General features: G+C 31.3%; 1 protein-coding gene across 1 annotated transcript; it reads left to right on the forward strand.

Annotated features, from left to right (window-relative positions):
• Nucleotides 1-1,337: 1,337 nt before the first annotated feature.
• Nucleotides 1,338-25,046, forward strand: LOC139522602 (neural cell adhesion molecule 2-like). Its single transcript, XM_071316067.1, has 13 exons — nt 1,338-1,408; nt 5,583-5,933; nt 10,020-10,310; nt 11,434-11,781; nt 14,096-14,377; nt 15,578-15,889; nt 16,837-17,124; nt 20,260-20,385; nt 21,555-21,579; nt 21,964-22,031; nt 23,184-23,208; nt 24,438-24,499; nt 25,036-25,046. The coding sequence occupies exons 1-13, from the start codon at nt 1,348-1,350 to the stop codon at nt 25,044-25,046; spliced, it is 2,250 nt and encodes a 749-aa protein (XP_071172168.1). The 5' UTR covers nt 1,338-1,347.
• Nucleotides 25,047-25,625: the final 579 nt, after the last annotated feature.

The raw sequence follows: 25,625 nt of genomic DNA on the forward strand, positions 1-25,625 counted from the left end.
TAATCTTGTTTTCCTTTATCTTTTTTCCACGAAAATTTAAATTATCATTTCGTGGAATATCGCATTTAAATGTCTTATTTGGAGGTCATACATTTGCGAACCGATATACTAATCTAATTTCAAAATTTATTTAGATTTAAACTATTAGATTTTATGACAGTGCGTTTGGTATGATACACAAAATTATAGAAATCTAATTACTGAAATGTTATAACATGAAATCCTAAGGTGTATTCTTTTGGATACTTTAAAAAAAAACAATATAAAAAAAAAAAACAATCAACCTTCATTTAAATGATCGTATCACCGAAAATATATACCTTAGACAATTTCTAAATGTTCTAAGCACGCTAAATTTTTCTACACACACGTTTTATTTCATTTGTATTGTGTTTATTTGTATACATATAACGTTTGAAAATGAAAAATGACTGCTTCTTGAATGAAAATAAGATAATGGATTATGATGTGTTATAATGAATAAAATATAATTGAAGAGTAAACTTAAACAAACAAAATAACTACAGATAAACGATACATTAATGTTGTCATTAGGAGGTAATTTCTTAGTATCGACAAAGTTACGAGTTGATTAAAAAAAAATACTATCAAAATTCTCTACCAATGAAAACTCGTAAGAAGATATAAATTCAGACAAACAACAGACCAGGATCTTGGCTTAGGAAATGTGCATCAACTTATGGAGGCTTTAAATATCTTTTTTTTTTTATTTATCAAATTACTTAACGATTATGTCGATGATAATAGGATCATAGTTGATTCGAGCAAGTATTTAACGTTTCGAATATATTGGTAATGCAAATCAAAATTCAGATGTCAATTTCAGTAATATAACATTATATTAGAATCAGAACATGAATTGTTCGATAATAAAACAAAAATTAGTATCTACAATACCATTTATATTTTATCGACAATATGTGACTGATATTTATCGCAAATGCCTCACTGAATGAAGGTGGGATAATTTTGTTGAAAGAAGGGAAAACAGAAATACCTTTTGTAATTTAGACTAACAAGTCGTTTTTAGTGAACAAATTAAATAAAAAGAAAAACATCATTGGCCGAAAATTTAAAACCCATTATTGATGTAACCATAATCCATGTCTTACAATAATTGTATCTTGAATATAGTATTTAGAGTCCCCCTCCTCCTCTTTTCAACTGTTACTGTTTCACTGACATAATTCACACTTAATAGTATCTCCTTTTTCATTATGATATACATCTATATTCTATACATTGCCACCCATAATTTCTATATTATTGAGGTCGTTTCCCGCTATATTACTACAAGGAAGTTTTAACAGGTTTATTGCCGCTATAATGGAAGTAATTTGGACTTGCAATTCATTGCATTGTTTTTTGTTGTATTCGTTTTTAACTGGTATGTAGATATATATATTTGTATTATGATTATAAGTTAGGTATTATTAAGGCATACCATTTGTGTGTTTTTTTCTTTTGTTTATGGGGATATGTCTGAATACTTGCTTGGGACTTAAAAATGATTTAGCATTTGTTTTCTCTCGTAAAATGCGGATATTATTTTTCTACCACTTGAAAACCAATCCTTGTTTTAATATCGATTATCATAAACAAGATTTAACGTCTTTGAAGATGGCGAATGAAGGCTCATAAACTAAATGATATGTGTTTGAAATTTCATATTAATCTTAAACATCACATGTTCATCTATTCAGCAAGAGAATCTACGTTGTCTTTTTTTTCTTTTACGCGTATCTTTACCTTGGATTTGAACAAATTAATAAATCAAAGGTCTGTTGAAATTGTATCAACCTAAAACCTAACCGAATGTGAATATATGAAATGAAAACGCTGTTTTGTCAGGAAAAACTCTTGTCACCACCGTTATCGATAAAAACAAACACACATCAAAACAGAATAAATACATAACAATCCCCTTCATTATAAAGGTTATAATTTTAAACTGCAAAAAAATACAAAACCTAAGTAGAGTCTATGGAAAGTACGAATCGAGAAAACAGTGTCTTATATTTAGCAGTGTTATTTTTTAATATGAAATTGTTTATATGAAGACGCTCCATATTACGAATGACGTTTCGCTGATACATTTAGTCAATATAATTGAATTATTTGAGACTGTAATACAAACGAGAAGTGTAGCTAGTTATAAAACCAGATTTCATCCGCCATTTGATAATTGAATTATTTGAGACTGTAATACAAACGAGGAATGTAGCTAGTTATAAAACCAGATTGCATCCGCCACTTGATAATTGAATTATTTGAGACTGTAATACAAACGAGGAGTGTAGCTAGTTATAAAACCAGATTTCATCTGCCATTTGCTAATTGAATTATTTGAGACTGTAATACAAACGAGGAGTGTAGCTAGTTATAAAACTAGATTGCATCCGCCATTTGATAATTGAATTATTTGAGACTATAATACAAACGAGGGGTGTAGCTAGTTATAAAACCAGAGTTCATCCGTGATTTGCTAATTGAATTATTTGAGACTGTAATACAAACGAGGAGTGTAACTAGTTATAAAAACAGATTTCATCCGCCATTTGCTACATACGTAAATGATTGTGCCAAGGCTGGAATATGACAGTTGATTTTAATTTGTTTAATATTTTTAAACTTTTAATTTCGCCATTTGATAAAAAGACTTTTCGGTTTAAAATTTTTCTTAGAGTTTGGTATTTCGGTAACAGTGCTTTTTGCATGAGGAAAAAGATGATTTGGAAATAAATTTTGTTTTTAATATGAATACATTAATTTTAGAAGGTTTTCACTCTTCAACAGGAAATTATAAGGTATTGATAATAACTAAGTGTGAAATTAATATTTAACTGCCTTTCAAGGTCGTGTTACAGGAAAATAATCGAGTGCAGATGTCCATTTAATCCAGAAACAAGTCAAGATTTATTTAAGAATAGAGTAATTGTCAACATATCGTTTAAATGTACACGACCAGTAAATTCTAAAACATATAAATGTAATAGCAAAAGTATGTGCTCTTACATAAAAAAAAAAATAAAGTGTGTTTTGTAAATAAACATTATAAGCTGTTCATTTTATTGAAGTTGATATATTTCTTTAATGTTAGTACACATTTTTCTTTACTGTAACTTTGTGTTTCAATTAATATAAGATAGATTATGTTAATTCATTGGTAAACGTCGTCTAAAAACGAAATTCTTCGAGAATGATTGTATAAGTTAAAAGTTATATATACACATGATACATTGATGGAAATATACAATAGTATTTCAAACAAAGACAAATCTGGTTAATATATGTTTTCTTTTAAATGTCTTCATAAAAGGTAAGCATACAAAAATACGTATCTGATCTCCTAATGGAATGCACATACATTCTAAATAGAGATTTAGAAAACAGCATAATGCATAAGTCAGTTAGACATCTTGTAAAGGGAAAAAACGTGTTCACGCGGCATTTTCGTGGTTGTATCGACATATTGCAATTTCTCTGACATCGTAAAAAACTTTTCCATTGTTAAGATAGCACAATACAAAACTTTTTTTCTCTCCATACTAGACAACTTGAAATTGATGTACTTGCTTTCATATAGCTTAAAATTTAAAGAATGGGGTAACAAAAGAAAGATGATTCAAATGGTAATAATTTTGTTATGCCATACTTGATTAACTATGGTGTAATTAGTTACTATATTGTGACGTCCACACTTTCAAATGGTGATAATTTTGTTATGACATACATGATTAAGTATGGTGTAATTAGTTACTATATTGTGACGTCCACACTTTCAAATGGTGATCATTTTATTTTGACATAATTATTACATACTTAAATATTATGTAATTAGTTACTATATTGTGATGTCCACTCCTGAATGAAAATAGCTTCTAAGTTATTATAACATTCCGAAATATTTTATCGATTCTTGTATAATACATGCAGAGATAACCTTAGCCTATTTGGCACAATGATTTGGAATTTTGTGTCATCAATGCTCTTCAACTTTGTACTATTTTTGACTTTCAAACTGTTTTGATCTGAGCGTCACTGATGAGTCTAATGTAGACGAACCACGCGTCTGGCGAATCAAATTATAAGCCTGGTCACTATTTGACCTCAAAAACAGTCTCTCAGATTGTTCTATTGTATTTCATTCTCTTGTAAACCTTTAATGAAGTTTTCAACCTAAATTCATAGGAGATCACTCAATTTAAATGGGTATATTTTTTATGTTTTATTGAAAATTTGTGAAAATCTGAGACACTCTTTTGGAGATGACTGTTCAATGAACAACATATTGAAAATCAGGCATATAGGGGCACCCATCTAGGAGCTGAATTTATTTAAAACTACATTTGCATGGCAAAAATTAATGTGTCACAATTGAATAAATAAGGATTGCGTACTTCTACACCATTTACCGCAACATAATTGAGACATGTATCATGAGGATACTTCAGTATAAGCCTTTTATCACATTTCATTTTTCATGCCATTTCAGCAATTCCAAATATATTAAGAAAATACACACCCTATGCATCAAAAATCAGATTAGGCGGCGAGAGATGTTATATCATTATTGACCTTGTTGTAAGTCAGTTGCTACTGATATGATAAAAACTCAGGCCACAATGATACGCCTTTATTGTTTACTTTTTTTCAATATTGATTTAATTCATTTAGTTCATAAAATAACATATTGTGTTTTTTATTGTTACAAAAAGTAAGTTATGCATGTGTTCACAAAATGAGCAGTTGGTCAGTCTAGAGGACCATTTGGGAATAATTGTATACAATGACAATATGGTGTTCTACACGAAGTAGAGGTGTTTTTCTTTTCTGAAGCTTGAAAATGAAATATTATATTTGTGTATTTTCTATTAAAAATAATTCATGTTTAAATATTCTCAGAAAACAATTCTAGTTTAAAAAAAAAAACAGAAACATTAGTTGTTGTATAACTACATTTGTTTAATAGATGTATATTTATATTTTGATTCCGACTATATCTCCAAATTTTTGTTTTGTTTTTTCTCTAATATAAAAATGTATTTTTATTTGAAATCATTTTCTGCATTATTCTATTAATCCCTAATCTACCCCTTTTTCATAAATGTTATTTTTATTGCTGGTCAGTGGTAACAAAGCTATCAAATGATTCTATTGATTAACCACAAAGTACTGCCCACATGTTCTTATCTTGTAATAGTCAGATAAGTGTATTTGTTAATAAAACTAATTGTTATCAAAACTCATTAACAGTGCAAAATATATAAATACATTTTTCTTCTGTAGTTTTGAATATCAAGGAGTAACAAAATCAACTGAACATGATTTTTTTATAAAATTTAGTTGCTTTTGTATTGTGCTACCTTAAACAGATTGTCCAAGTTGACAATAATTTTTTCCTTTGTTTGAAATGATATTTTTGTCCCAGCATGTTATTTAACGTTAGGTTACTACCATAACAGTTTCGGATTGTATTAGTTCTAGTAAAACAACAAAGAATTTTCACAACAGGGTCATATCAAAAAGGCTTGAATCTTCATTATGTACTTATTTTTCAGCTATTTTAGCTCAGGATTCTTTGTCGCCAGGACCTATAGCATATTTAATAAGTGGCAGTAATGTAACATTCACGTGTATCACTAGTAATGATTGGAATTTAACGTACTTCTATGATTATGGACTTATGGAAGAAAACTTTGCAAGAGTTATATATCAGAGAAACAGTACAATTTGCAGGCCATTGTTTATAGACACTCATATCGGTGAAGACAAATATACTGCTTTACCATGCTCTGTTGGTCAGTCAGTCAGCATTACAATTCGATACATTAATTCATCATATCATAATAAAACTATAGCTTGTAGACCTGACCAAGGAAAACTGATAACTACAACTGTCAAAATTCGAGGTAAGTGCTATACATTCATAGTTTAAAGTCGTTTGGGTTGGAGTGTTCTGGTAAAGGTGAAATAATTTAAAAAAAAAAAAAACTTAAGACGAACCAAGCTCGTAAAAGGCCGGGTTCTTTTCATTGATATTACGTATTACTTTCACATTTGTATAATGTTACTTGTCTAACACTGCTTTCCTATTCCGTTGAAAATACGACAAACTTTTAGACTGCGGGCAAACCAAGCGTTATTGACTATAATTAATTGCTTATTATTACTCTTTATATGGGTAAAGGGTGTGGCAAGTAATGCTAGGCTAACGTAATTGGTTGATTACATTTACAAGAAGTAAGCATAAAAAATGTTCGAGTTAATTAAATGCGTTATCCGTTGCATAAAGCCAAAAACATGTACTTTTGTTACTTCTCAAACATATATCTTGTACACCAGCCCTAAATTACCCTCCACCCTTACCACAAGCACATCTACTAATATATTTCGAGGAAGACCCACAAGTACCTCATTTTAGGGATCATATATAACTTATCACAACCATACACATGTTCTTATTAACTACACAGGTTAAATCGTGTTTAAAGTAGCTTAATTGTATTTACTGTCCGTGACCTAGGTCATTCTTTTTCAACTTATTTCCTATGCATTTCTATGAATATGATTGGCTAAAAACAAACGCGTGGAGACCGTGTATATTCCATATCAATAAACGGTTAGTAATGGTGTGACGTCCCTTCAAAATAAAACAACACAGTGTTGAGTGAAAATCTGAAAGTTTTCAACAGACGTACAAAACTTTGATGAATGAATCAAATAAATACATTTAAAGCTAACAAGTTGTTATTGTTGGCATTTGCTTTTTTGTGTAAAGTAGATTCGTAATACAAACGGAATTAAGGGCTTGATCCCTTTAATAAACTACCTGTCTAAATACGACATGTTAAGACAGTCGGTAAGATAAACTCGTTACATAGTGTGCTAGTAACCTAATGTGGTCAGTATATTCCATAAGGGGTAAGTATGAATATCGTATTAGGTCACCATCACAATATGTAACTAATTATATTCCTATACTTACATGTAGGTCAGTGTTTTGGATTACTGTGATAAGGACAAGTAATACAACATATACTAAATATATGTTCCAAGATGAGTCCGCACTGGAAAAGATGATAAAGAGAAAATATTTTTTCTTAATCTTTCCTTTGCAAAAAAAGGTCTCGATGGCGTCAACTTAGGCAATATCCTTAATCATAAATCAGTTCAATCGAAAATACCTCTTTATTTCAAAGATCAGTATATACCAATCATTTCTCATACCTATACCAAACCTATTGCAACTTAAATTTTCAATTACAAACACGTGATGCAGGATCTCAATAATGACGACTTCAAGTCAAAACCTTCCGATTGCACTTGTGCTAGTTCCCAATTCACATACAATCCGGCTGGCCACGTTATTACCGGTGACCTCAACATTGTAGATAACACTTACCTGCGAAATTTGTTATTGACAGGTTTCAAATATCGTTAGCCTAAATCCATCAATTGGAAATACAACTTTACAATTTTGATGGATTCAGTCGAGGATTATGCCAGGCAATGGGCTAAGCGCGAGAAGGAAGACGTATACACTCTTTCCGAATGGATTAAGGCGGTGAGGTCGGTGATACAAATCAGAATTAGGCAACTGAATAGGTCTATTAATGCCCATGCTACGTCAATCTTTAAAGACCCAAAGGTTGCAAAACACTTATCCTACCTCCATGACAAATATGTTGTTGTCCCTGCAGATAAAGCCCCAAATATCATCGTTTTTTTAGTGTAAAACTCATTACATTAACTGCTTGATAAACGAATTAGGTATTGACACTTTACTTGGAAATTCAACATATACCCTCACGACACATACCAAAGAGGAAATCCTGGATAATCATAGGTCTGTTCTATGTTCCTAGGAATTTCAACCAAAGATGAAGAATTGGATCTTCCATCACTTAATTGGATACCTATACTACATAAGTGTCCTTACAAACAACGGTGTATTGCTGGGTCTTACAAGTGCTCCACGAAACCTCTTTCTAAATTATAAACATCTATGTTATCACCAATCAAAGACGGGCTTCAAAGTTATTGTGAAACTGCCTATTCTAGAGGTGGCGTGAATCAGATGTGGATACTTAAAAATTCCAAAGATCTTTTAGAGTACATACAATCTAACTCTCTTTCATCTGTCAATGGTATTAAAATATTTGACTGTTCTACACATCACACAAGTATTCTACATTCCAAACTAAAAGACGAATAGAAAGAGTTAGTATTGCTTTGTTTCATAAAAAAGAATGGCTAACGTAGATACAAGTATCTTGTCTTATGGAGGGACAAATCCTTTTTTGTAAAGGATCACTCTGATTCAAACAAAGAAATCTCTGAAACTGACATTGCCAAGATGCTTGATTGTTTTATTGACAACATTTGTTTTACGTTCGGAGGGTGTGTTTTTCAAAAGACTGTCGGCATTCCAATGGGAACCAATTGTGCCCCTCTTCTTGTCGACTTGTTTCTTTATTATTATGAGGCTGACTTCATACAGGAACTTCTTAGTAAGAAAGATAAGAAGTTAGCAATGTCCATTAACTCTACTTTTCGCTATAAAGATGCCGTTCTTTCAATTAATAATTCAAAATTTGGTGACTATGTTGAACGCATCTATCCAATTAAACTAGAGATAAAGGATACAACAGATAAAGTTAAATCGGTCCCATATCTTGACTTACATCTAGAAATTGACAATGAGTGTCGGTTGAAAACAAAACTTTACGACAAAAGAGATGATTTCAGCACTTTTCATTTCTAAGTAGCAATATTCCAGCAGCACCTGTATACGGGGTATATATCTCCCAATTTATACAATATTCCCGTGCTTGCATTTCCTATCATGATGTTCTTGATAGAGGGTTGCTGCTCACAAGAAAGCTATTAAACCAAGAGTTCCAAATGGTGAAGTTGAAATCATCCCAGCGTAATTTTTACGGACGCCATCACGAGTTGGTTGACCGTTATGGAATAACCGTTTCACAAATGATATCGGGTATGTTCCTTACGTCGTCTACAATCAACTTCCCTTTCATGAATGGGACCTACCAAATAAGACTAATTACCGGATTTGTTATAACATAAGCAACACGACAGGTGCCACATGTGGAGCAGGATATGCTTACCCTTCCGGAGCACCTGAGATCACCCCTAGTTTTTGATGGGGTTCGTGTTGCTAATTTTTTATATGTTGTGTCATGTGTTCTATTGTTTGTCATCCTTAATTTTTAGCAAGGCGTTGTCAGTTTATTTTCGATTTATGAGTTTGACTGTGCCTCTGGTATCTTTCGTCCCTCTTTTTGAACAAGTTGTAGAAAAATATGAAATAGTTTTACATATAGGTGACATTCTTTTCGTATTCACTACATGTCACAAGACCTAAGAGCACCATTGGCGTTATGTTTATTTTGAAAGTAGAAAAGTTACCGGTAGCATAAAAAGTCAAACTTATTTTCTGAATATTTTTGAATAGACGTACTTTGCAATCGGTTTACTGTGTATGCAGTTTCTGGGTCAGTGGTAAAAAAGAGGTTAAAAAGTCTATTATTAAATATCTATGACAAAAGCTGTGTTGAATGTTTTTTCTTCCATTTCTAGTTTTCTTATTGTTATGTTGGACTTTCTAATAATATTTTCTAATTTATCTATATCGATTAGCTTATTTGCTTGCTTGTTCGTTTTACTTTAAAAAATGAATGGTTTAAAACGATTCCAATGACTGCAGACATCATTATATATGTGGAATTTTGACGTATGAAAATGCTTATAAACATCGATGTTATGCATTTCTTTAACACTTCGATCATTTCATCAAATCTTCAATTTGAAAGATCTTGTTCAACATCAAATGTTATCATTTAAACTTATGAACTGATCATTTATAACAATCTGAATCATAATTTCTGTCAAATAAATAAACTAGTATACTGAAAATTGTCTTTAAACTTTTTAACAGTAGGTAAAATATTTGTTCAAAGTAGATTATTTTTCAGAGATGCTAACTTCGCCAGAAATAGATCCTAGAGGAGTTAGTACTATTGAAGATGGGACGGTCTCAAGCTTCAAATGTACAGCTAAAAGCATTCCTAAATCATCGATAGAATGGTATATAAGTGGATCGAAGCTAAATGATACTGTTACAACAGTTAACGCAACGGAAAATACAGTAGTTTCTACAATTATGTACCTGGCAAAGAAGGAACACAATAATGAGATTCTGTTTTGTAATGCGAACGATTCCTTTACAGCGATTAACTCTTCGTCTACTACTCTCAACATTGAATGTAAGTAGATCTAAAGGATATATTGTTTAACCATAGAGTAAATTCAAGGATATGGATATAGATATACGGTATAAGAGATACTCGAACAATGAGGATATTGAGTTCGTACGTTTTTTAATCTCCAGTTAACTTTTAACTTGTAAAGTAATATATGTTCATTGAGGTCTGGAGCTGGTATGTCAGTTGCTGCTAGTAGTCTGTTGTTATTAATGTATTACTGTCATTTTGTTTATTTTCTTTTGTTTCCTATTCCGACATCGGACTCGGACTTTTCTTAAACTGAGTTTTACTGTGCGTACAGCTGTGCTGTTTTTTTCTACATTTGATAGAGGTACAGGGGGAGGGTTGTGATTGAATCCCGCCGCATTGTTGCGCCTGTCCCAAGTCAGGAGCATCTGGCCTTTGTTAGTCTTGTATGATTTTTAATTTAGTTTCTTGTGTATAATTCAGAGTCTAGTACGACGTCCATTATTACTGAACTAGAATAAATATTTGTTTAGGGGCCAGCTGAAGGACGCCTAATGGGTGCAGGAGTTTCTCGCTGCATTAAAGACCAATGGTGGCCTTAGGCTGTTGTCTGCTCTATGTTCAGGTTGTTGTCTAATTGTGTACACTATCTCCATTTCCATTCTCAATTATATTCAACTGTATTGTGTGAATAAATTGAAGATTTCCCTGAAATACAATATATAGCGGTATGCTTTTAAGGCAGTTGAGTGATCATTTCCTCTGTTAAATCATCATGGTCTTTTGGTGAATTATAAGATTTATAACAATTTATAAAAAAAAAATATGTTAGAATAACTATATTGAAATGAAAATTTGTATCGTTTTAAACGTCCAAACACAAGCATATATTTTTAATTCTCTGAAAATATCTATTTTGATATTTCTCTATGCTTGACGCATCTAATTAAATGCGTGTGCATTTCGTGTCCATGAGAAGATAAACAGAAGCATGATTAAACTATGTAGAATAGAAACGCATTGATTTTAATATGAATTAATAGTATTCAAACACCTACTGTTTTAGTCTTTACCTCTTTTTAATACCTACAACTCTCCAAAAACCGCATAAATACCCTTTGCAATTAATAAGAACAAAATCATCATAAATATATAGCCTGTCTGTCTTTTGATCTTTCGAGGAATCATTTTGACCACCAAACTTTCTCTCACTATATTTATTTGATGATTTGTATTACATATGTTCCTACAGTACACATTGATCCTGGTTTCAACCCGTATATTGTGTATGCAGGACAACAAAACGTAACATTGGCATGCGTAGTAGATGATGCAAATCCTGCAGATAGTATAAATTTTCAATGGACTAATCTTGTTGGTATTTCATCTGATCAAACCATTATACTAGCAAATATTTCGAACAAACATAGCGGAGAATATAGATGTAAAGCTGAGAATAAAGTAGGCAATTCTAGTGTTAGCTCTAAGCTATTGAAGGTACAATGTAAGTAAATACACGACAAGTAATTACGCCAAAGAGAGATATTGTCATCAAAAAGAGATGTAGTGAATACATTTGTACATTGTGATATTAATGTAAGGGAACTTGAATTAAATTTGTCAAAAATTCAAAGTCAAAATATTACTATAGCAACTGTAAAAACATCACACAGTGGACAGTACTCATGTACTGCTACAAATAAAGCAGTAGCATCGAATGTTTCGACTAAGCAGATTGAAGTGCATTGTAAGTAACTAACATTGAAACGATAAAGTTATAAAGGATAAAGCCACACTGCACCCACAATGAGAAATTATATAATACCAATGTGTGTGGTACGTACCGTTAGATCACCTTCATCAAGTACGATCTGGCTCAAAAGTTTTGAGAACTTACAGTATTAAATTGTTTATTAAAAGCAAAAGATGAAAAGATCCAAAACGGACAAAATCGGGAAAGCCTAAGTTTTAAACGAAAAAATGTCTTTCATCTATATAATCATCTATATAAATTTACCTAAACAAGCGCAAATGACAAAAATAGTGTAATAGCTACATAAAAATTGACCAAACCTGTACTGATACAAACGCTTGTTAGCGGAAAATAGTATCAGTTTTTAGGTCTAATAGTTATTTATTTGACAATAGTCAATATACTATATATAATTGAACTTTTGACAGCATCTTGATAAATCAATATGTTGAATGTAAATATGCCAAAATTCTCAACTGATTCATAAAGGCCTTCTCGTTATATGTTATTTATATTACTCATCAGATATTTTCGAAATCTAACGTTTGAGTAGCATAAGAATGGAAAGAACACCAAATATACCATATTTTATGTTAACCTTACATTACAGAGTTGAACATTTAGTTCTTGTGCGTTCACAATAGTATTTAACTGAAAACAGAGAAACTGAATGCATAATTCTAAGTATGCCTTAGATGGGCACTAGCTGTCAAATTTATGTTCACCGATTCTAATCAAATTCTCATATTTGATATATAACAATGTAAAACATTTATCCAAACTATTAAAAGTTTAAATAAAACAATAAACAAGGCACATGCACAGGCACAGGCACATGCACAGGCACAGACATGAAAACACGAAGCTACGTTTCGTGTGTATTTGAGTCTAGACACTATCTAATTATTTATCGAGTTGACCTCTATAGTCATCCGATGACCATATAAGCGATGTAAATATAGATATAAATACATGTAGATGAAGCAAACACGTGCTGTTGAATTATTTTAGGTCTATTTATCATCGTTTTTACCTGTATTAGAATGTTTATTTGTAGATCGAATCAGTCAATCAAATGATTAACCTTTGTTTCACTTTCAATGTTGACATTCTCTTCCCTTAAATAACTATACACATACAATTGACGTGTTATCTATCTCAAGCTAAGGGGCTACATTAAAGTTCACATGAGTACGGATTTAATGAGGTCGAATTATTCATAATCAATGTTTTATGCTTATTTTGACAAAATTGAACCTTATTAGCTGCTAAAAAGGAATTATTATTTCACTATTTGTATTTCATTACTGATTGAGCAAAAAACAATAATATATTAGGTTTTTCATATATCTCGTAGCTAGTGCCCCTTTAATTAAACCAATAACTACCGTTGCATATTATAATTTCATGGACTTATAGATAAATAGGCTAAACACTAAGAACTTCATAAATAGGATTGTTGAAAAAAATAACAGAAACTATTCAGAAAATATGTTTAATTAACACGACGGGTGCCACATGTGGAGCAGGATCTGCTTACCCTTCCGGAGCACCTAAGATCACCCCTAGTTTTTGGTGGGGTTCGTGTTGTTTATTCTTTAGTTTTCTATGTTGTGTCATGTGTACTATTGTTTTTCTGTTTGTCTTATTCATTTTTAGCCATGGCGTTGTCAGTTTGTTTTAGATTTATGAGTTTGACTGTCCCTTTGGTATCTTTCGTCCCTCTTTTAAAAAAGAAATGTAACATAACCAAAACACTGGCAACAGGACGAACGATTATATCCCAATAATACAAATGTAATATATTTTATCGTATGTTCCGATCTGTTTAGGTAAGATTTTCACTTTTATGCCTTGACGCGATTTAAGCATGCTTATTTATCTGATTTCCTGGAGTTCTTAAATAAAAATTTAAATCAATGTGCTCAATGCACCAACAGATCAGCTAAAAGTTAATTTTTGTTCCAAAAAAGTGAGTTGAAAATATATGTAGATTGATGTATGTTTTGCATATAGTACTAGTAAATTTGAATTGTTTATATTATTCATAATAACATATTTTCAGATGGGCCACAGCTATCAAACATTGTCAACCAGTATGATATTATAGAAGGAGACAACTTAATCGTGTCTCCAATGGTAGATTCTAAGCCAGTACATGGATTGACATGGTGGACAAGACAGAATGATACAAACTTCAGACATGACAGTTTTGTACTTAAAATCAACCAAATAAATAGAACATCAAGTGACACCTACACCTGTTACGTAATGAATACTATAACTCCTTCGGGGATGGCTGAAATGAACAAAACTACTCAAAAGACGTTCTATGTGAGTGTGCAATGTAAGTGTTCCTTCAAAATAATTAAGGAATTTTTTGTCTCTTTTTTATTCCTTGCTTTGCCACTGACTGCCTATGATACATGTACATTGAAATTATATGTTAATTATTGAAAAGGGACATTCTTAGGCATAAGTCGAAAAAAAAGACAACGCCATGGCTAAACTAAGTACTCATTTGCTAAAATTTTCTTCTGAGCAGCAACCCTCTGTCAAGACATGGAATATCGTATCAACTTGGAGACATATGTTTCAAAGTTTACAATTGAGAAGGTAATGTCATCTCTTTTGTTGAAAAGTTTTTTTTCAATCGAATTTTTTTGTCAATAATTAGATGTAAGTCAGGATATGAGGCAAATGTACCTGTTGTATCCTATATCTCAATGTCGACAGGATACATGCGTTAGATTGGACGGATGTAAGCATGTTTATGATATAGAATGAAATTCAAAACAGTGTGGCTGTGGCCATTGATTGACATATTAAATTCATCCATTGACTGGGACAATTGAGGTGAACGTTTGTATGTAACGACCATTGCTCACTGTGTACTTTTTAAAGACACTTAAACTATGGGGCCACCAAAGGTTCTCAACACCTTACTAAAGTAATTCGAAAAAATTAATCAGAAATAACACGATGTTTTGATTTATATCAATTATATAAATCAAAACATAAAGGTTATTTCTAATAAATTTTTCGAATTATTTTATAATTAAAGGCGTTAAGAAACCTTGGTGGCCCCACAGTTTAAATGTCTATCGTAGGTACGTCGTGAACAGTGGTCGTTACAGACAAACGTTCACGTAAATTGTCCCAGTCAATGGATGAATTTAATGTGTCAATCAATGGCCACAGCCACACTGTTTTGAATTTCATTCTATAGTCCCTTATATGATTTCTTAAGATTCCGATTGATACCATCATTCGTAGTACGTTTTTACCGAAAAAAATACAAAAACTCAACATCTGTGCACTGCCTTTTCGTAATACTTTTATTTAAGATTGGAACTGTACAACAAAGAAAAATAGCCTCGAGTAAAATGTTTGTCAATTAAATATATTGATTTGGCAAAATCTTCCAGTAATAGTGTTCATCAAATGAATAAATGTGTTCTACTTTTGAGTTTAGTAAAGGTTGTGTATTTCTTTTAGTCTTTTATGTTTGATTAAAAAAAAAACTTTGATTTCATGTGTCTTTTAGTTAAACCATTTGCTGACTATAACAGTCAATATTCATCATTGCATATAACTGCAAAAGAAGGCGGTACCCTTCTTTTAACAGTCACAATCACAGCTAACCCTACCCCAAATATAGAATGGAGATTCCAGGCTGAGTCGGAGTTTGGTTCCTGCAATTTCAGCTCATTATTATCAAACACAACAACCAATGGATTCCGTACTTCATCAATCACAGCCTTCGATAGTGTACATATAAGCAACTTTGGCGATTATACTTTTACAGCTAAAAATTTAGCTGGGAATTTCGTTCGCAGATTTTTCGTCACGGAAGAAGGTAAGTTATGGTTAGTAACTTAATGTATATGTTTAATTTTTATCGTCATTTATATATCTTTATTGTACTACAATAGCTATTTTTATCTCATCGCGTGAAATTCTTATTATTTAAATAATTTGAAAGTAATATCTGGTTAGTGTTATCTTCTTTTATTATCAGAAAATGAATAGATAAGAAAAAAAAAAGCAACACTTTTTGTTAACTAGAATATATATAAAACTTATTTAACAAAATATTTTTTAGGTACTTATTTGTTTATTTTTCTTACTTTATATAATCTTATTTTTTTTAATTCTCGTTGTTGTTCGTGTACGTGTGTTTTTTTGTTTTTTCCATTATATCATGTATATGTTACCTAGCATTGTGAAACTCTGTCTTCATTAGAATGAAAACAAAATCTATCTAACAGTATAGGATATTTTCGATTTTAAATTTGCAGTATATTTCAATGTTGAGTTTTGGTTATATTTTGCTTAAATTTTATTGGAGCAAGTCAGCGAACATCAACAACTTCTTTTTTAAATAGAATAAAAGTGACTGGTCAAAAGATTGGTATTGTATATAAGGACATTTCGACGGCAAATTAAGTTCAATTTATTCTGATGCTAGAAGTGTCAGAGTCAACCATTATAGTAATTATTTTTATTTTTAAAATTGATATTGCTTTCAATTTCAGTAGTTCAGTAGAACGAAAATTTGTTTTTTTAATATTTAAAATCCCGTGTTGTACGAATAAATATCATACTAATAGATTACAATTTAATAGAGATGGCGTCTTTTATAAAAAAAAAAAACATTTATATATATAGTATATATATATATATAGCAAAAGTAAATAAACACGGTGTACAGAATGTATATAATAATATTTTAAAATTTGCAAACTACATTTCACATCAAATAATAACAGTTCGTTAAAATATATATATCTGGTTTTCTTACAGACAATGTCATTCCACCCTCATTAGAATATGTTGTATGCAAGAGCACTACAGCAATTGTAATGTGGAAACAGATTTCAAACGGAGATAGATCCTGGGAATTTTATGTACAGTATGGTGAAAATGGACGAAACATGAAATCAGAAAAATTACAACACGGTAACACAAACCAACTGATGACATATAAAGTGAATGGCTTAAATCCCAATAGAAAATATATATTCTCGATCCGTGCTGTTAATTTATTGTCTGAGTCTAAGTCCCGAACTGTCGAATGTTTAACTGATGTAGGTAAGTTGTACTTGTTACTTGAAACATATATTATTGCATATACATGTAGCAATATAATATTTCCCACAGAAAGTAACCAAAAATTAGCGTGCAATAAATTCCAATATTGCACTAGTGCAATAAATCTTCAAAATTCATGACGTCATCAACGACAAAATCTTAGTTTATACCAATTGTTACGTTCAACTATTAAATTGCTATACAATAAAAGGGTTATTGCACAAATATTGGGGAATATTGTCCCTCGTAAAACATATATTGCACTCGCAAGCTCGTGCAATATAAAATTCTACTCGGGGAAAATATTCCCCAATATTCATGCAATAACCCTATATTATTAACAAGAATGTGATGGTGATTTTTTCGCACATTGTTGTCAATGTAGTGGCATACAAGTGAGAGGTTTGGGCTAGCTATAACACTAGGTTTCTACATAGAAAATGCTTGTACCGGGTCAGGTATATTACAGTTGTTCCTCATTCGTTTGGTAGGTTGAGCTCTTGGTTTTGGCATTTGATTATGGACTTTCCGTTTTGAATTTGAGGTGGGAATTTTTAGTATTTTTCTTTTTACATGGCATGAATTTGAAAACAAATGACACTCTCTTTTCTTTATCAGCATTGTAAATTGCACCGTCTTTCATTGTGAGTGCTGATACGAGAAATAAATGGTAAACGATTTGGTTCTCTTATGTGGTTTTTCGTTTCATCTTTATATATTTAGTTATCAAAGGTATATAATTTTATACGCCAGAGGAGAGGTCTACAGTCTTTTGATATGAAGTCCTTGGTCATCCTGAAGGAAATTGAGGTCAATGTCAAAGGTCAAGGTCATGTTATGAATTTTAAATTTAGATTGTTATCGTTATTCAAAAGAAACTGTTACAGTAAATGATATAATGTGTTTGCCAAATAACAGTTTACAATAAGGCGCAACTTCAACCTGTTTAAGTCAAAGAGTTTTGGTTAACCCTTATAGGAGTTTTCTCCCCTTATGTATTTGAAATCAGTATTTCTCCACAGCCATACAAGTGATTGACCTCGGGTCTTTTGATTTGAGATCACTGACCTATGACCTCAAAATTGAGGTCAAGGTCAAAGGTCAATTTGACGTTCTAGATTTTGACCGTTGCTAAAACTTCTTTCTAGTTCATTATAAAACAATTAAGTCTACTGCATACACTTATTAATCTTATTTTTGTTTATATCAGTTTGATTTATCATATTACATCAACACGGAGTGACATTTTCTAACATCGTTTTTTTAAATTTCATTCTTATTGTCGAGGTGGAAAGACCTTCAATTGTTCCCTGAAGAATTGGTTTTTAATAATTATTATTCCTTTTCAGTCAAAATTCTATGAAGTTATCCGCATTAACCGTAAGACGTGTCGCTTTCATGTTCACACTTTGTATCGGTGTCATGAATACCTACTCACCCTTTGAGTCGGAAAATTGTGTCGGTTCGGAGTAATCCCTCCGAAACCAAAAAACCTTGTTATCGTTCCAACACCGTAACTGTAATAGGAAGAAAAAAACCGAAGGGTGAAATGTGTTAAGAACCAGCAGGTTCTTCGTTACATTTGGATCAAATAGATTCAACGACTTATTGGTAATGTTATGCCCCTATGAAAATTAACCGTTGTCGGTTGTCCACAAAAGCTCAGAAACTGTAAGTCGTAGACACATAGGATCTCCACCATTCATCATCAATTCATGTGACATTGAAAAATACCTCAAGGTCAAATGTGTATGTTGACCTTGACCTTTGACCTAACACCTTGTTATGGGATAATTTCAGCAACCTTAATACTCACAGAAGTGTTGAATAGTGGAAAATGTCTGGATCATTAATGTGCAATTTCGTTACATTTGATCGAAGAGGTTTGACCTTTCTCTAAGGGGCATAATCCCTGTTTTAGGTTTCTGAAAAGACAAAATCAGATTTTACTATATAACCAAAGGTCCTAGACCCATGTGGTCTTCAGCAATGACATTGTTACTAATGACTTTCACAAAGGTCAAAAGGTCCAAGGTCAAGGTCATGTACCAGATAGCGAATTATGTGTTTTTGAACTTATTTAAAGAATTTTAAAGAGTGTTTTAAAGGTTTTTAAAGTTGACCTTGACCTTTGAACTTTCAACTTTTTGGTCGATATCTCAAAAACGGTTAATCTTATAGAAATAGTAAACAGTGGAAAATGTTTAGGTGACTGAGGAACAACTTTTTTACATTTTGACCGAAGAGATTCGACATATTCTTAAGGGGCATAACCCCCGTTAACGGTTCTGAAAAGGTAAAATTAGCTTTTACTCTTGAACCAAAGGTCCTAGAGATATGGGGTCTTTTGCAATCACATTGTGCAATGATGATCTTCACAAAAGTCACAAGGCAAAAGTCAATGTCATCTCCTAAAAAGCAAATTTGTTGATTTGTATCATATTTTAACAGTTGTTTGCGTGTTTAAGAACTTTTCAATACATTCTACCTCTATTGGAACATGTATTTTACATTACAAAAGGAAAGACCTCTCAATTGTTCAAGAACAATTGACATTTTAATTATTAAAACATATTTCTTCATAATAGTATTTTAAACGCTTCAAAGTCCACATTTAGAATATGTTTGCACAACACAATTATATATATCATGAATATTAAGCCATGCTCATACTTTAAGGCTTCGAAAATATTGGCACCGAATGACAATAATACAAATGAGCAAAAGTTTAAAGTGGCAACCATGATCCCATTAAAATCTAAGGGTCAATTTTAACACTCGTAAACCTTAACTAACGGTTATTAATTACGCTTGAGTATATGCACAAAAAGATTGTGTGCAGACATAACTGCACATCTAAAGCTTTTGTCATTTTAATATTAAGTACAGGTTACAAAACGTAAATTCGACAGCTGCAGATAGTGTGAACGTTTTAACGCTGAAAATGTTTGTCAATGTGTTTTTGTTGTGAGTGACTCAATATTATTGCAAGAAGTACATACACTGATATGGCTTAACACACATATTATATAAGAAGATCAATCGTGTCCTGAATGTATGACGTCAAATGGCATTAAGGGATATAATGTATATACTTTGTGTATTATGAATATACATACAGTGAATGTTTTGTAGCATGCTCAAATAAAGAGACGTGCGATCCCGTAAAAGAACATCCTGTAATGTTTCAAGTAGGACTATCAATGTTAGTTGTTGGATTGTTGTTCCTTACTTTCGTGACAGTTTTTGTTGTTTGTAACAGTAAGTATATCGTTTTACGGTAGTATGTTGATAAAAAAAGATGTGCGAGTTTTCTTTGCCTATGGAACATCCCACAAACAAGAATTTCACAAATATTCGTGATATATCTACTTTTTTATTTTGCTAACGATATTTGTTAAACGTTTAACTGCATACGTTTCAGGAAGTTATTACTCAATGTAATAGAGTTATTTTCAGAATTTTATTACATGTTCTGACTTTGCAGTTCCATTACGACTTCGTGTGTCTAGTATGCTAGCATTATTCAAAATAAAAATCTTAGTTTTTCTATGGACATCATGGACAAAAAAATAATAAAGGTTGCCAACACTTGTTTTTATGAAAGTTTTATAATCTGAAATTAAAGAATGTCAATGAGACGTAAATAATGATAGAACACTATAAGATATATCCATCAAATTAAAAAAAAGATCAGAATGGTCATTAAATTAAGGTGTAAGAATAAAAAGGTCCTTAATCTAATATCTGACTCAAGCATGTCAAATATAAAATTGAGAAAGGGAATGGGGAATGTGTCAAAGCGACAACAACTCGACCATAGAGCAGACAACAGCCGAAGGCAACCAATGGGTCTTCAATGTAGCAAAGCATTAATAATTTGCTTAAAAGTGCAGGGATACGATGTGATAATGAAAATTTCCTGATATGGATTTTTTTAAATGATCCTGAATTGAAATAAATTCAGAGTTATAGATTAAACCGATCTTTTTTCTAACTGAAATAAAAAGAATCTTAACCTCGATAGTGTTTTTGTCTTCTTCGTGATTGTTTTCTAGATAATGGCTGTTTCTATTACTTGAATTTCAATACACGGACATAAATTGTAACGATTTACTTTTTATATTTGTGTGTATCCAAGTATGTGCTCATAATATGTTTATTGGTAAATTTAAAACAGTCGAAAAGAGACATTTTTCATTTTTTTATTTCTTCAAAATATATGGTTGGAAATCAGAATAAACCTTTTACACTTAGATATTTTATTTGATATTTTTTTCATATTTATCTTTCGGTACAAAAATGTATGTGTGCAACAGTCGAAAACAGATACATTATTTATTTCTTGTTCCAAATATGTGACTAGAAATCAAAATAAACCTTTTGCACTTAGATATTCTAATTGATATTTATTTACACATTTATTTAAGGTTTCAGGCACAGTGGACCACCTACGTATGTATTAAATGCCATAGTTTAAAAGCATGTATCATTATTTTGTGAATAACTCATTAAAATATAACAATTGTGTTATTGAAAACCATTTATTAGATCTTTGAGGGAAAAAAGAACGTATAGAAATTAACAGGTAAAGAATCTTCAGCACAAGAAATTAGCATATATTCAAAATAAAGTTAAAATTCCTGTTTGCAACAAGTATGATAAAACAAAAATTCACGTTTTACACGTATAACAAAAATTGACCTGAAATATAATATTTGTAATAATCAAGTAAATATGGTAACAACATAATATGATAATTTATCAGATATATTGATTCTTTCTACAAAATTCATTTTTTAATGACCGTTTGAGAAAGTTAATAAATGACTTTTTCAGATCTGATGATAATAATGAACAGACAAGTAATACTATCTTAAGAAGTGTAGAAAACATGCCTGAGTTTGGTATGTACCTACAATATTATCAGTAAATTGTTATATCATATATTTGTATAAAATATTGTTTAAATTTTACAGTTCAACAACATTTAAAAATATCAATAGGTTAGGAAACTTTAAGGATAACTATGTTTATTTAGTTATCAAAAGTACCAGGATTATGATTTAATAACGCAAGACTCGCGTTTCGTCTACACAAGACTCATCAGTGATGCTCGAAATAAAAAAAAATATAATAAAATAAAGCACGATGTTGATAATCATTGAGGCCACGTCGTGCTTGACGCTCAGATAAAAAAAAGTTATTAAACCAAACAATTACAAAATTGAAAAGCATTGAAGACCTAAAATACCAAAACGTTGTGCCAAATACAGCTAAAGTAATCTATTCCTGGGATACCAAAAAATCCTTAGTTTTACAAAATGTTCAAAGTTTTATAACATGAAATTTATTTACCAGTGTCCTAAGAATTTCCTAGGCGGGCCGATAAACGAACCATTATTGACTGCTTCTGGAATGGTATCACATGGCCTTCCATTATTTTTCGTGACGTTTATCACACGCAACTGCTTGCAATCCCAGAAATTTGTTACGGCTGCGTTTGACGAAACCGATAACACAGTGCGGAAAACCGCAAGTGTTTTATGTTTTTTTCGCGTAATGAATGAAGAACAACAATGCATTAAGATTAAACATGTATGAAGGATGACTCCGGGTGAGAGAGTTTCTCTTTACATTGAAGACCAATTTGTGGCCTTTTGTTTGCTCTATGGTCCGGTTGTTGTCGCTTTGACATATTCCCCATTTCCATTCTCAATTTTATTAAAAGATAGATCAAATTGTGCAGGTACAAGCCCCAAAAACTTCATGCATAAATTAGATGCGACAATTATAACGGAAAAACTATGCACATGTTTTCGGAGGAAAGGTGACAAATGATTTTTCAAACTAAGAACATGATAATTTAAATTGCTTGTCTGTTAGTTATTATCTAAAAATTCATAGATTTCTTATGTCTCTTTGTTTAATCTAGCCTAGATACATGTATCAATGTCGATTTTTATTTCTCATTGGAGCAAATTGCCGCGATAAGATTAAGGCATTGTGAAAAAGAATAAGAAACAAGTTGTTTTAAAAAAGATGATATTTTTTTTCAGATTCAAGACCATCTCAAGAGCAAAGGTATATATAAAAGCTAAGATACATATGAACCATTATAAATTTGTTTCAATATAAGTAAAAAACTATATTGTGCTTACAAAAAACGGGTGTGCAAACTAACTCAGTCATCGTAAATCTAAATTCAAGCTCAGGTATTATAATTACTAATTGGGTCGACTTGTATAGGTTGTGTACGCATATTTCGTAAGCTATCGCATTCGGTTGATCATCTAGAAACTTGAAACAAAGATTTTTATGTGGAGAGGGGGTAATGATAACAGATTAAATTTGAAGTGAAACACACACATAAATACATAAATAGTCTAATTTCTTATCAAGTTTCATACGATATTTTTCTTTTAGCGAAATTTCAATAAAAAGGCAAGGACCGTCTTGCATGTTTGAAATTAAACTGCCTATACATATAGTATTTCACTAGATTTGGTAGTAGAATTTGCTTTTCTGATGATTTGTTTTTTTTAGACAATATGAAAACATATTAAACCATTCCTTTTGTCAATGATCTTCAACAAGATGTGTTCTTGCTATGTAACTTGATCAGGCATGGTCGCCTTATTTCAAGACGTCACAATCGGATATTCATAAGAAAACAAATTAATTGACATCATTTGTTATTGTTTGAATGAAGACCAAAACACGTTCATTAAGTTAAAATCATCAACAATACTAACAAAACCTTTAAATAGACTTATTAAGAAGGGATATAGTTACGATACTGTTGTCAGGTCATTAAAGATTGCATATTTTGGCGTTAATATTGATTCACTTACTTTGCATCGAAACTGTTTTTGTTTCTGGATGAAGAGTTACATGTATTGTTATTGACACTAGGATATCGCTTCCACTTGTTGGCAGATCCTTTGTTAATGTGCATTGATGTTAAAATTGCGGTAAGTGTCACATATTACAAAGAATTATAAACATGAGATAAATGTCTAAATAGGGACTGTAATTAGAAGTTACCGTGGTGGGAGAATTCAATTTTTTCTGCACGACCAAATGACAGAAACGATTAAAAAGTTTGGCGCCTCTGAAGTTCTTGTATGAATTATTACAAGTCTTTTAGGTTAATGTTCTGTGTCTCAATCTTCAGGGATGTTCAAATTTCGCCACATAAATTTCGATCTATCAACTTAGGAAATCTTTAACATTTGATTAATGGAATATGCATATAAAATGGACTGCTAGATTGTATTTAAACAACTTGTTTTTTTTACATTTCTACATAGAATAGATTCAGAAAATATTACTGAAGCAAATACATACGATGAAATGCCAACGTTCCCGAAAGGTAATTAAATACATTTTACTTTGAAGTATACAAATTTGAAATATCAAGAAGTTCAAGAAACGGCATCAATATATTTTATATCAACATTTACATCATTTTAAAATGCTACTAGCTGTGAGAGGTCAGTCAATATAAAATTATTTAATCGTATCAAAAACGTTGCCCGCCTATACGTATCAAGAGATATATACTGAAATGTTATGAATCCCCTCCAAAGAAAAAACTTGATGTTCTGCATTTATGAAAATTTTGGTGGAAGATTAGTTTGCATCTGCTACTTCTTAAATCCCTCACTTAATTTTAGAGCACAGCCATGAATTTCTTAACTTCAAATGGTATGTGTCGGCATCTTTGAGTACCATATCATTGAAATCATGCATTGTTGTAACAAATAAGTGACTATTTGGAATACATTTTGCTAACTAATGGAGATAAAAAAAAAAAAATTGAGTTTAAATAAAACATTAACATATTTCATATTTTGAAAAAAATAATTATTTATTTGTAATAAGAACTTAACTGAATTTTTTTCATAGGTTTGACGTGAAACGTACATTTGACCTTTTTTCACATATTGCACAAACATATAAGCATGCTTTGTATGTTTTGTTTCTAAATTCCATTGGATGATTATTTTTCTACTGTCTCCCGTTACCTTTCAGTCGTCTGAAATCGTTCTGAGATATAATATATTGGCCAAATATAATTTTCCCAAGTTATTGAGTGAAAGAGCCCTCCTTTTTACAAATCAACGCCACCGTCCGAACAAGACTTTTTTTTAACTTTTCAAATGAGACATCTAAAAAAAATATTAGTGTTCAATAAAGATTCCAAACTTGGGATCATATGTTTTTTGGGTACATCTCAAGATACATATACGTCCGCGTTTATGATGCGATTGCATACATTTTTAATAGACCGACCTCTATTGGTTGGTATAAATAGTTTCAAGAAATAAGTTAATCCAATGTTCATGAAAGAAAAAACATAAAATTCCAACTGTGTATTCATGTTATAATTGTAGGTAAATTGATAAGCAAAGACACTTGCATTTAAGTCATTTAATAAATGTTATTTATGTTGTTGTTCTTTTGTTGTTGTTGAATATCCTCTTTAAAAAACATAA

The sequence above is a fragment of the Mytilus edulis genome, chromosome 5, assembly GCF_963676685.1.
Source record: "Mytilus edulis chromosome 5, xbMytEdul2.2, whole genome shotgun sequence".
Lineage (NCBI taxonomy): Eukaryota > Metazoa > Mollusca > Bivalvia > Mytilida > Mytilidae > Mytilus > Mytilus edulis.